Below are 13,887 nucleotides of genomic sequence, written 5' to 3'. Positions count from 1 at the left end.
CACTTAGCTGGTTTAAGCCGACTCCACTCATCACATTATCTGTGGATGCATGGGAAAGAGATTCCCAAATGGTCTGTCTGCTGAACACAATCACTGGGCTCACTACTAGTCTTCAATAATAACAACATGATGATATTCTTACTAATGATGATGAGGATGACAGCAATACTACTACTTGGCCCTGTAAAAAGCATTCTCCACCTGAGGACCCTCAGTTAAAGATTAAATCAGCCTCACAATAGCCTTGTTAGATAAAGTACTGTCTCCCACTTTACAGATGGAGAAACTGAAGCAAAGTTGCAAAGACACTTGTCAAAGGCACCTACTGGTACGGGGCCGTAGGAGAAAACTAAACCTAAGGGTCCTCCTTGCTGACTAGCTCTCCCTCCAGTTTTCAGACAATCTGACAGCCACTCCCCACAACTTTTTCACAAGAACTGAGCTTACTTCTGGCACTCAATCACTGAAGGTGCAAGCCTAACAGTGATTCTGACTGTGGACAGAGAGCTCTACTTCCCTGAGTCCTAGTGAGATTGCAAAGCTTCTTTTCCCTGTGGCCTTCATGCTTCCCTTTGGTTCTGCCCTCTCACACACACACTATCCCCGTTCTTCTATAAGTCAGCTCTATTCACAAGGAAATGGAGTCACTCCTGATAGGTAGTCAATATCCCAGGACAAAGAGACTGAAGCTAACAGGTTAAAAAGACATGCAGAAGTGGGGTGGGGGTGGGCAGAGTGAAATTATCTTAAAAAACAGCAAGAAAAAGAAGAGCACTTGTCTTTCATTTTAAGACAGTGGTTAGCGTATGAAAGACAAAGACAGCCTGTAGAAATTAAGCAAGCCCAGGCAGTGTAACTGGGTTTCTGCAGGGCTCTCTCTGCTACAAAGCCCCTCGTAGTAAAGGTGGCAGGGAGCCTCACTGACAAAGAATTGCAGCAAGTAGCCAGAAGGCCTAGAGGGAAGGACTGGTCTGTCCCTTCTCCACAAGTAAGTCTCCTGTCCGGCCATATTTCTCTGGGCCCAACTACAGCTCTACTTCTGCTAAGCTTAGGGACACATCCTCCCACAGCCCCCAACACGTACTTGATGCTGTCGGTGTGGGTTTTGTACTCCATAATGGTGTTGGGAGGTAGGTTAAGCACTCGCCGAAGCGTGTCCCGGATTCGGGCTGTGGTTGCCTGGTCGCTGGCAGTCTTATTCCATATTGAAATAATGTCCTCCTACCAGAGGAACAGAAGGAATCATCAAAGAAAACCAGAGGCAGCGAGAAGAACAAAGGCGACACAAGGAACCAGCCTGACCCACAGGTGCCTTACCTGAAAGCGGACAGACACCACAGCCCCACAGATCTCCTCCCCAACCATGAACTGTTCCCCCAACATGGCCAAAATGAGATTCTCCCAGCAACGGGAGGCCAAGCCCTTCCGCAGCCGAATAATCCACTTGCCGCCATTTTTATTTGCATCATCCTGTAAAAAGACAGAAAGCGCTCAAGTTAAAATACAGTTTCACAGCTTTTTTTTTCTATGAAGGTAGTAAAAAGCCAAGAATCTCTTAAACACTAAGAAGTCCTATTATTCAACTCTATAGAAAAACTGATGGTAGCACTAGTGAGAGAAAAAATGAGGAAACATAGAAAAACAGGGCTGAGATCCTCGGCATAAGCCATTTATTAAAATGGCTAAAAGACCTTTTAAAAATAATCCCCTTTACTGGAAAGACTTTAGGAATCAAAATGAAATGATGTCATATTTCAAGCACAGATGATCCCTTCACTTGCTAAAAGTACTGAGTGTTACTACATACCAAGTACACAGACATGAGGCCCCAATCTCTACTCAGATCCAGTCTGGTAGAAGAGACAGCCAAGAATCTTAATTACAGCAATGCTACTCTAATTACAAGTGCTGCCGTAACAGATATGCACACTAAGTTAAGGAAGTATAAGACAGTTGGAAAAGTCAAGAAGTGGGTCTTTTTTTTTCTTTCCTTTTTTTGAGATGGAGTCTTGCTGTCACCCAGGCTGGAGTGCAGTGGCTCAGTCTCAGCTCAATGCAACCTCTGCCTTCTGGGTTCAAGCGATTCTCCTGTCTCAGCCTCCCAAATAGCTGGGATAACAGGCGTGCACAAATATATCGATTAATTTTTGTATTTTTAGTAGAGACAGGGTTTCACCATGTTGGCCAGGCTGGTCTCGAACTCCTGACTTCAGGTGATCCCCCCACCCTGACTTCCCGAAGTGTTGGGATTACAGGTGTAAGCCACCACACCCCACCAAGAAGTGGGCCTTAAGGGCACCAGGAGTGAGTCAGGAAACGCAGGTGAAGGGCACTGCAGGCACTGGGAGGAACATGTTTGTGCACAAACTGATTGTGAGTTGTGGAATGCAAACAGAAGGGTTCGCCTGCAGAGAAGGGAAGATTTAGAGATGGTGGGAGATGAGGCTTGAAAGGTAAATTAGAGGACAGGCATGGTGGCTCACCCCTGTAATCCCAGCACTTTGAGAGGCTGAAGCAGGCAGATCATGAGCTCAAGAGATGGAGACCATCCTGGCCAACATGGTGAAACCCAGTCTTTACTAAAAATACAAAAATTAGCTGGGTGTGGTGACATGTGCCTGTAGTCCCAGCTACTTGGGAGGCTGAGGCAGAAGAATCACTTGAACCCGGAAGACAGCGGTTGCAATGAGCCAAGATCACATCACTGCATTCTAGCCTGGGTGACAGAGTGAGATTCCATCTCAAAAAAAAAAGAAAAAGGTAAATTAGGTGCAAGATCATGTGAGCAATGAGGAGCTGTATAAGATGGGCGGTGTGGATGTGACCACATTTGTCTTCTAGAAAAATGACATGACATCAGAATAGAAGATGCATTACACCAGGGCGCAACTGAATACTGGCTCTGCAAACAGTTCTAGGTCTCCAGTTACTACCTTTAAGCTTATTTTCTGACCCACTTTAATCATATGTGTACAACATAAAAATATTGCACACACTGCCGGGCGCAGTGGCTCAAACTCATCTCTATGAAAAATACAAAAAACTAGCTAGGAGTGGTGGCACGTGCCTGTAGTCCTAGCTACTTGGGAGGCTGAGGCAGGAGAATAGCTTGAACCCAGGAGGTGGAGGTTGCAGGGAGCCAAGATCGTGCTATTACACTCCAGCCCTGGGTAATAACAAGATCGAAACCCTGTCTCAAACGAACAGACAAAAAAAATTGCACACACATACAAACAAGTTCTATAAAGATAAGAGTAACTGAAAAAAAAAATCCTTTAATGTTCTAATACCATTTTAGTCATAAAACCATCTTTAAAAAACACCCAGCATCAACCCACACAGACAAAAAATAGCATCAGTGTATTTCTCTAGAGGCTCAAGTTCCAAGGATATACCAGATAGTGATGCAGTTTTGAGAGAAAACTTTAAAATACTTTTAACCTTGGGAGGGCTAAGACACAAAACAAAAAAACCCAAACCTGCTCAAAAAAGCAATCAGAGGCCATTAGTCCTTACCTCCCACATGGGTTTAATTCCTTCCTTGAAGAGATGGAAGTCACTGTGGCCTGTCAGGTCTCCAGGACGTACCATGTGGCTATAAAACCTCCAGAACTGCTCCACCTGCAGAGACAAGACCCCAGAGTAAAAAAGGTGTTGGTGTCTTTTCTTTTTCTTTGAATGCATCCAGAGACTGAGATTAAGTTAAGAACATAAGCATGGAAGACACTATACTACAGGCTGTCCTTTTCAGAGGACTCATTCTCATTTGTGGCATTCTGAGGGAAGACATGTTAGAGGAAAAGCCTACCAACTAGTTTGACAAAAGAAAACATGTAACATTGGCAATACAAGAATAAAATCTTTGGTGAGAAATGCTAGGCTCAGCCAGGACCTTCAGCTGGTGAAACCATGTCAATATGCACTTTCCCACTGAAGCTGCGGGGTAGTCATCACGTGCAGTAAGAAGACAGCTTTTTGCACAATGGAAACTCTTTAGCCTTGAGGTATATTAAGTGCCACACAGCCTCAGCAGGAATGCATTTTTTAGAACCAAATCACTTACTGATCAAAGATTGTTTAACTGGCAACACAGCATTTGCTGAGTGAAATATCTCTTAGAGCTGTTAGTTACTAAGCATAAGTGACAGAATCAAGCACGTATACCACACATACCACTCCACATCACGCTAAGACCGGGCCAATCCAAAATCACACAGGACTTAGCTTCTTATAGCTAGAGTTTAAGGCCTTCTTCTTAGCTAGAAAAAGGTTTCTCCTTGCCTCTCCTTCACAATCCTGTGAGAAAGCTAGATTTATATTTTCCTATCAAGTATATGCTTATTTGTATTCATCACAGTAGTCCCGTTTTGCTTATTAGTGTCATCCCCCCCCACTCTTTTTTTTTTTAAGATACAGGGTCTATACAGCAGTATGATCATAGCTTATTACAGCCTCTAACTCCTGATCTCAAGTGATACTCCTATCTCAGCCTCCCGAGTAGCTGGGACTACAGGCTCATTAGTGTTTTGATAGGAGAAATAACTTCCTTATTCACAGAGGATACCTACTAAGTACTGGCCAGTGAAGAGGTACACTTTAAGAGGAAAGAGAAAACATGGTGCAGTCTGATGAGAAATAGCTAGTATTTGCCAACCTGCTGAGGAGCTCGATATCAACATATAGCAAGATACCATAATTGTGGAGCTGACAATGGGTATTGAGTAGACAAGATTCAGGTCATACTTCTAGATCTGAGGAGCACCCAAGGAGAAATCAACCTTACACTGTGTGAAATGGCTGTCCCTTTAGTTCCTCTCTAGCACAAGAATATGTGACACATCTTACATGTTAAATAGAAGTCAGAAACTATAGGACTTCAAAGCAGTGCTTCATATCTCAGCAACTGCTAAGCTTAACTGCATGTAGTGATTTGGGATAGCAACTGGTCATATGAATACAATCAGCAATAATCTAAACCATTATCCACCCTAACATAGTTGCAGAAAAACCACATCTCTCCACTAGAACCAAGTACACCCACTAGTGGCTCACTGTGAATAAGGAACTGAAAGGGGCGTGGAAAGGAGAAAGTATACCAACCATTTCCAATTCCCCAGTCAACAATCACTTCAACACTTTAGTCTCCTCCAATCTTACAACTATACCACTACCTCCAAGGCTCAAGCAATCCTCTGGCCTCAGCCTCCCGAGTAGCCGAGACAAGTGGACACCACCATGCCCAGCTAATTTTTTACTTTTTTTTGGTAGAGATGAAGTTTAACCTGTTGCCCAGCTGGTCTTGAAGTCCTGGATTCAAGTGATCCTCCCTCTTTGGCCTCCCAAGGTTCTGGGACTATGCCTGGCCTAAGAAGTATTATTAAACTTTAAAAGATTTATTTGGATAGTTCTAACTGAAACCAAAAAATAAGCATTCAGACTCAGAATATGAGGTGTAGAAAGGACCTCAGAAATAATCTCAACAACTTTACTTATTTTATAGTTGAGAAAACAGTTACAAGAGTTGCTGTAACCCAGACAGTCAAGCACCAGAAGAGGTTAGCTCTGATGACCAAGTCCAGTGCTCTTTCCATTTCAAGATGATACCTTCCTAATCATGCTGACTTTAGTAACTTTTAAATGTTGTTAATTATTAGGCTAAGAATCACTGGGAAACGCTGCTTTGAATTCAATAAAAGGATTCATCATGTAATTATTTCTTTGTGATGAATTTAACATCGTGAGCCATTTCCTAATGAGGTCTGAATTACATGACAGACTGTATTTCTATTTTTCAGATCCAGACCTACAGAGTCAAAATGACAGACTTTAAATACTGTCACACATCCAGTGAGCAGTGATGAAGCCTTAACCCAAGACAGTCCTGATGATAAACCACTCCTTAACATATATGTCAAAAGGAAAGAAAAGAAAAACCCTCCTTGTATAAGCCAGGTATTCATATATGCTTTTTCACAAAAGGGAAATAAAATTGCAACCCACCTTTTTTTTTTGAGACAAGATCTCACTACGTTGCCCAGGCTAGTTTTGAACTCCTGACTTCAAGCGATCCTCCTTGGCCTCACAAAGTGCTGGCATTATAGGCATGAGCCACCAGGCCTGACCAAAATCTTTAAAATCAGTAGTAAACCTGTATCTTCCAAGGCAGTATTCCTCAAACTGGAATCAAATCCTTCTTTCCTCCAAACTCCAAGAGCACTCTACATGCTTTCCCATAGCACAACTTATTGTCTACCCTGTATTAGAAATTCTTGGGCACATCTTATTTCCCCAAGGACAGGATCTGTGCCTTTATTCCTTTTAGAAGCCTACTAGGGTCTGGAATTCATTCAACAAGTATTTCTTGAACCAAATATGAACCAGTGCACAAACTAGTTATATTATTTTAACAAAGCTGTTTGATACTAAGATAGCACTGGTGAACTAAACAATATCTTTGCTTTGGGCTGAAATTTTATCTGCTCAGCAGAGTAATGATGTTGATTTCATATTAAGCAGATTATTACTGAGTTGTAAGAGTATTCTAGATACAAATTCCTTATTAGACATGATTTGCAAATATTTTCTCCCATTTTGTAGCTTATCTTTTCACTTTCTTGATAGTGTCCTTTGAAGCAGAAAAGTTTTGAATTTTGATGAAATCCTATAGAGATGGGGTCTTACTATGTTGCCCAGGCTGGTCTCGAACTCCTGAGCTGAAGTGATCCTCCTGCCTCAGCCTTCCAAAGTACTAGGATTACAGGCATAAGCTACCATGCCTAGCCTAATAGTTAATCTTTTGCTCTTGTGCATTTAGTGTGTTATTTAAGAAGGCTTTGCCTAACCTAAGGTCATTAAGATTTACTCATATTTTCTTCTAAGAATTTTATAATTTTAGCTCTTACATTTATATCTATGATCCATTTTTAGTTAATTTTTGTGTAGGGTGTCAGGAAGGAATGCAAAGTCGTTCTTCTGCACCTGGAGATCCAGTTGTCTCAGCACTGTTTGTTGAAAAAGACTATTCTTTCTTGGTACCTTACATTAGTCATTTATTATAAACAAAGGATACAGATGAAGAGATGTGAAGGGCAGGGTATAGGGGAAGGTGTGGAGAAAGGCACAGGGAGCTTCTATGGCCCCTCCAGGTGTGACACCCTCCAGGCACCTCCATGAATTCAGCTATCGAGAAGCTTCTATACTTGAGTTTCAATTATACTGGCTCCCCAACTTAATCCAGTGAATTATGAAAATTAAAAAACTTTTTTTAGGCAGGGTCATCTCTGCTGCCCAGGCTGGAGTGCAGTGGCATGAACATGGCTCACTGCAGTCTTAACCTCCTGGGCTCAAGTGATCCTCCTGCCTCAGCCTCCTGAGTGGTTGGGACCACAGGTCCATGCCAACATGGCCAGCCCTTTTTTTTTCTTTCTAATGTTCCCCATCTCTCCAAGCCAGTTAATTTAAAAGCTTTTTGTAGAGGCAGAATCTCACCATGTTGATGAGGCTGATCTCAAACTCCTGGCTCAAACAATCCTCGCATCTCAGCCTCCCAATATGGTGGGATTACAGGCATGAGCCACCATGCCCTGCCAATTTGAGACTTTAGATCAGATATATAACCCAAGTTTTACTTTCCTCATTTGTAAAATATAGATTAATACCACTGACCTCATAGGCTATCATAATGATTGAAGGAAATTACATAAACTTAATACGTATTATGTGTCCTTCCTCCTTAGCAATTTGTTGTTGTATTTCCTACTGAAGAATTCTTTTCTAGTTTCTGCATTTCAAATAGGACTAATACTTCACTAATGTCAAGAAAATGACAAACCCCACATTTGATTCTGCCTAGAGATCGAATGTACAGCATACAGGGGGTACATAATAACATTTGTTCAACTGGCGTGGGGTTAGTTGGAGATGGATTCTTGGGGTACACAAACCAAGTCACCTGGGAGAGAGATGAGATGGTCTGGGCTCTCTGTACTGACATTATCCGCAAAAGCAATTATTAGAGATTTCATTTTCTTTCTGAACACAAGAAAAACATTTACGCATTATCATTAACACAGCCAAAACCCTAATGGAAGGTTCTTAACTATAAAACTTTCAAAATTTTTCATTTTACTGTCTAACTTCATGAGGATAGACACCATGTACTATAAACTTTGGTATTCATGACACTTTTAACTTGGTAAGGACTCCCTAACTACCTACTTAAAAAAAAACCCTGAAAAACAAAAAGAAACAGTGCCAGGTGCTATGGCTCACTCCTGTATGTGAGCAGTTGAGGAAGCCAAGGTGGGCGGATCACCTAAAGTCAGGAGTTTGAGACCAGCCTGGCCAACATGGCAAAATCCCATTTCTACTAAAAATACAAAAATTAGCTGGGCATGGTGATGCACGCCTGTAATCTCAGCTACTCAGGAGACTGAGGCAGGAGAACTGTTGGAACTTGGGAAGTGGAAATTGCAGTGAGCCAAGATCACACCACTGTATTCCAGCCTGGGTGACAGAGCGAGACTCTGTCTCAGTTAAAAAAATAAAAATAAAAAAACCCAAACCCGTACTTTTGTATTATGCCCTTCTGATCAACTCGACAATTCTCATATTTGTTGATAACTACATGTTAACCATGGATATCTAGTGAGAAACCTAAGATTGAACAAATCTGACCTCGGAGCCTCAGGTCAGTAAATTAAGGAAACCAGAATCCTAAATAGGTTACTAGAAAGGTAAATAAACATCATATCAATACAGGCATGAATGAAATGTCAAGGCGCACGTTATTAAACCACCAAGAACTCACAGAAGCAAAGGTGCCAATCTGTTTGATATTCTGTTCATAGCTCTGTGAGCTGGTGGGACGGCCGGGGGTTCTCCTGGAGTACCAGAAAGTGTAGTTGTACTGCAGGGGGTGCTCTGCCGGTCCAGGGACAACAGCCTGGGAGGGAAGTAAAGAAGGCGTGTGAGTCCTGGCATTTGCCACATTGTCTGAGACTGACAGAACAATTTACAGTGTCAATCCTTACCACTCCCACAATTAAAAGAGTAAATACAACCTTAACTACCTGCAATGTGCCCACGATTCTGCTCACACAGTACATTTCCTCAGTGGTTAACTGATTCTAAATTCCTGTAACACTTGTGTTCTTATGGCCTTTGTAATTTTCTCCCTCATATAATACTAGGTATTCATGTTTGTATCTTATCTGAGCATATGCCTAGTTCAAGCACTGCCTCCTCTATAAGATTCATCACAGGCAAGTTACTTAACCTGTTTGTGTCTAATCTTCAAACCTGCAAATGAGGAAAATAATAACAAGAGGATCAAATGAATTAACAAATACATGATGCTGAGCACAGTGCCTGGCGCACAGTAAGTGCACAACAGATGTCAGCATTGTTATTATTGGTACTATTAAATGTAAGTCCCTGCCACAGTCTCATTCACCTTTGTGTCCTCTTAGCATCTAGCATAAAATGGCTTGCCCTTGGAGGGTTACTCAATATTGTAGAATAAATGAATTAGCGATTGCTTTGATATTTCAAGGAAAAAAATTGATCTCTCTCTCTCTCATTCACCAAGTTTTCCCTTTTCCAAATTGCTTTCACCTTAGACTAATGCTGACTAAAATTTCAAGGAGTGTGTAGGATTTGGAACCCTCAGCAGTGGCTTATGAAGCAGCTAACAACCTTGTGAAGCTCTAGGGCTAATTTCCCCTATGTCAGGCTAGGAGAATGCTGCAAGCAAGGCACCATCTCAAGATCCTGTGGTGAGAGAAAAGCTCTAGGTCTCAAAATGAACATCCATGATTGCACAGTGTTTTTCTGAGAACAAAGATATTCCAACACAGGATGCTAGTCAGGTTAATCTGGTATCTTCCAGATAAACAGATTCCATAAGATAATCAAATCTCAAGTTCAAAGGCAACTACATCTGTGCAGTGCAAAACTCACCTTTCTCTTGCTGCTGCTCTGACTCTTATCTCGCTCTGTTTTTTCCTTCTCACCATCTTTCGGTGTGCTGTTTTCTTCATTCTGGTCATGGTCCCCACTGTCATCATCTTTCAAACTGAATACAAAGGCAAAACAATACAATTCTGTGACCAAGTCAATTCTTACTTACCGAACAAAGCCACCAGGTCATATGAACTACTATGTAAACAACCCAAAGTCACTCAAATGCAGGCTCTGAGATGTGAGAAGGGCAAGAGAATACAGACAGGCAAGTTAGGAGGATTAAACAAAAATGAAATGCCCATCAGCTAACCTGTGAGCTCCAGAAAGCACTGCCTTTCAGTCTTCTAAAAAGCCACACGAAGAACCAGTTATTGACTGCTGGAGGTAGACAGTTTAAGGGATTGTTTTCCCTGCCAAAAATGGAGTAAAAAATGAGAAGAGTCTCTAGAAGACTAACTGCTTTGGCATTTCAAATGAAGGTTACAAACCTACTATCCACTTTGCCGCTTCTACACTTTTCCACCGTTACTACTTTAGGCTCTTCTCCTGACACCTCGATCATATAATAAATTCCTCAGTGGTCTTCCAGACATAAATCTCGTACTCTCTGTGCATCCTTTCACCAGCATTATCTTTTTTAATATACATTTTTTTAAGAGATGGGGTCTCGCTATGTTGCCCAGGCTGGAGTGCAGTGGCTATTCATAGGCGCGATCTTACTACTGATCAGCACAGGCATTTCGACCTGCTCCATTTACAATCTGGGCCGGTCCCCCGCTCCCGGGAGGTCACCACATTGATGCCGAACTTAGTGCAGACACCCAGTTGGCATAGTGCACTACAGGCCAGAACTTCTGGGCTCAAGCGATCCTCCCACCTCAACCTCCCAAGTAGCTGGGACTACAGGCAAGCACCACTGTGCCTGGCCAGTATTATCTTTTTAAGTGCAAATCTGACATTTAACTTCCATGCTTTAAACTTGTAATTGTCTCTTACCTTTTGATGCCTACCCTCTAAGATAAAGTTCAGCAAAATGTAAGACCCTCTAGAATCTGACTCCCGCCAGCCAGGATCCTCCTTCCTGCCTCCTCTAGCAATCTATATTCCCATATTGGTGCCATTTGCAAACACTACCCCTTCAGTCTACCATGCCATTCCTATGTCCGTTTTTCCTACTAGACAGAGGTCCTTTAGAGCAGTGTCTTATTTCATCTCGGCATCTCCAGCACCCAGGGCAAGATGCTGCCTTAACATGCAGCACTAGAAGATGCTGAATAAATGCTAAATCAAAAGGAAAAATAAATGACTGAAAAAGGAGTGAATATGTTCTTACTTCATAAGCAGTCAAACGTACTTTAGGGATTACCCTTTTATGAGCAGCGAAACTACTCAAAGGCTTTCAGGTACACCTAAAAAAATCACTGGATCCAGACAAAAAGATAAATGGAAAGATAATAAGAAAGCCATTTATTCTAGGGCTGGACGATTAACTCATCACAGATCTCTGAAATCATCTTTCTCGCCCCAATGACTGTATGTGTGGTCAAATGAAGTTAGGCAGTTCTCAAGAATGGTACTAGAAATGCTCCAATTATAATTCAGATACTATCCTATGCAGATACATAAACATGTTACAGAGTATTTTGTATTTGTGGTCTGTTTTTTTTTTTGCCCATGTATCCCCAGTGCCTAGTACATTAAAAGCACCCAGTAAATATCACAATGAATGAGCTAGTCACATGTTGGGGCTGATTAGCTCTGCCCATTTCATGCCCGCAGCATGCCTGCTCTGCCCATTTCACAGCCCTAGCTATAGAACATGCTCAGGAGGTTATGTTCTGTGCCATGAACCTTCCCATCCCCACCCTGGTCAAGACACAACTAGGAAGGGCACCTGACCAAATGGCAGTCCAGCCTGGGCAATAACCTATGTCCCAAGGCCTTGCTCAAAATATGAGCAGATTCGTCCCCTCAGCATTTCATCCAGGAGATGAAAGATCATACACTCAAGAGGTGAGGGTGCCATATGGGCCTCATGCAAGAAAAGCCCTGAGAGAATTAAGACAATGAGAAAAAGCAGAGAAAGCCAGTAGGAGGAAAAGAATGAAGCAAATGAGCAAAGAAAATGGAGAGGGGAGTTTCATTTTGCTGATACTGCTACCATCTCTCTGGCTTTTATTCAGCCTCCCTGGACATCCAGGAGACCATCATCTGTGCTTATGATATTCCCTTCCCCTTTATTAAACTTGAATCCATTTGGTTTCCTTTTCAAAAGGAGCCTGTCTGGCACACAAGATCGACAGATTAAAAATTACCAACATCTACCAAGCACGTATGGTGTATATGAGCTACTAGAGTGCTTGCCCCCAAGGACCTAGCTGAGGAGAAAGGGTACAGAGATACACCCACACCTCAGCATGGTGCAAAGGCCCCTGCTCTGCTCACATGTCCCAACATCATCTCCTTCCTGGTCCCAGCAAACTCCATTCACTCCAGTTGTATCACCGTAATTGTGGTGCCCCAATTTTATCCTTCTGTTAACGCTCATCATGTGATCTCTCCCCAAGAAGTCCCTCTTTGCCTAGTTATCTTGTCCTACAGGACTCAGATCGAGGGCCACTTTCTCTTGCAAATACTTCCTAACCTCTCCTGACCTAGGGTGAGTTGGAACTTACCCATATAAATGTTTGCACCTGTTCTAGCTATATGATCATGGTCAGTCTGTCTCCTGACATCTTAAGGGTTCTTCTGCTTAGGCCCAGGACAGCAGCTCTTAACTCTCTTCTTCGGGGCACACCCCTGGGATGCAAACCATTCTCCTCTCTTCTTAGCTTCCAAGTCCCACTATAGCCTCTGGGCTCCCTTGCCATTAGATCTTGGTTGGAACGGGGCACAGTCATCCCAGCATTTTGTTTTTGCTAGCTCCAAGAAAAGCATATACCTTCCTTTCTTTTTAGTGGTTTTGCTGCTGATCAGCACCAGGAAACAGGGAAAAAACAACAAAAATAATTGTCCGAGAAGAAACAATGTTCCTGTGATCCCTGGACCACTTTGGACTCCTTTCTAAGGCAGTAAACAGAAACCTTAATGGACCTACATCTAGTGCTTTCATTTGAGGATGGAGCTAACCAACCACTCTGTCGTCTGAGCGGATGTTTAAGGCAAATCTTTTATATCCAATTTTCCATAAGCTACTCTTCCCAGCTTCAAGCTGGATTTCAGTCAAGATACAACTCAGACTGAAAAAATCAGCGCTCCATGAGCTCAGGCACTCAGTTAGCATCTCTGAGGCTGTCCAGATTGAGAGGCACTTAAGTCAGCTTGCTAAGCTTCTGCCCAGGTATCTCCTCACCCTCTGAACTAGACCAATTCCTTGTGGGTAGGACCTTAGTTCAATTCATCTTTATACCACCACCATCAGACAGTGGCATAAAACAAATCCCTATTTAATGAATGGTCTCTAGAATCAAAGCAATGAGTGCCAAATAAGTGGTTTAGACAATAGTTAGGAAGGGGCCCAAAGTTAACGATACAGAGTAAAAAGCAAATGACATAGAATAGGGACAAAATCAGTATAGTTGTCTAGATCTGAAAACCATGTTTAACAAAGTCAGGACTGCAGTTTTTGTGATAGCATCTTAGGGTTTTACATATCAATAGGATCAATGGCAATGTGATCTAAGGACTTGGCAAGTCTACCCCTTCTCCACGAAAGCAATTACAATAAAAGGTTTCATTCAGAGAAGTTGAGTCTATACAGTAATGGAGAGTAGAGCTACTCTTTAATCTGAGCCCACTAGATTATGTACTAAGCTCCAGCCACTGGACTTCTAGGCTTCTGACAAACTGAAACATGTCCTCAGGAGCAATGTGGTAAAGAGTGAAGATTAGTAAGGAGAGTAACGTGGTAAAGACTCCAAATAT

The 13,887-nt window shown here is 42.3% G+C and overlaps 1 protein-coding gene across 3 annotated transcripts in view; it reads right to left on the bottom strand.

Moving 5' to 3' along the window:
* Positions 1-13,887, bottom strand: part of EIF4E2 (eukaryotic translation initiation factor 4E family member 2) — a 31,612-nt gene that overhangs the window by 15,553 nt on the left and 2,172 nt on the right. For all 3 annotated transcript variants that reach the window (XM_008999708.5, XM_008999709.5, XM_002749901.6), the window contains exons 2-6: positions 9,961-10,075; positions 8,810-8,944; positions 3,517-3,621; positions 1,318-1,470; positions 1,085-1,221 (exon numbers count right to left, since the gene is read on the bottom strand). In XM_008999708.5, coding sequence (XP_008997956.1) covers positions 1,085-1,221; positions 1,318-1,470; positions 3,517-3,621; positions 8,810-8,944; positions 9,961-10,075 — 645 coding nt within the window. The remainder of the gene's footprint in view (positions 1-1,084; positions 1,222-1,317; positions 1,471-3,516; positions 3,622-8,809; positions 8,945-9,960; positions 10,076-13,887) is intronic.

Source organism: Callithrix jacchus, chromosome 6 (genome assembly GCF_049354715.1).
Source record: "Callithrix jacchus isolate 240 chromosome 6, calJac240_pri, whole genome shotgun sequence".
In the NCBI taxonomy this organism is placed as follows: domain Eukaryota; kingdom Metazoa; phylum Chordata; class Mammalia; order Primates; family Cebidae; genus Callithrix; species Callithrix jacchus.
Note: the sequence above shows the minus strand (reverse complement) of the source record. Positions and strands in the feature narration are given on the sequence as shown.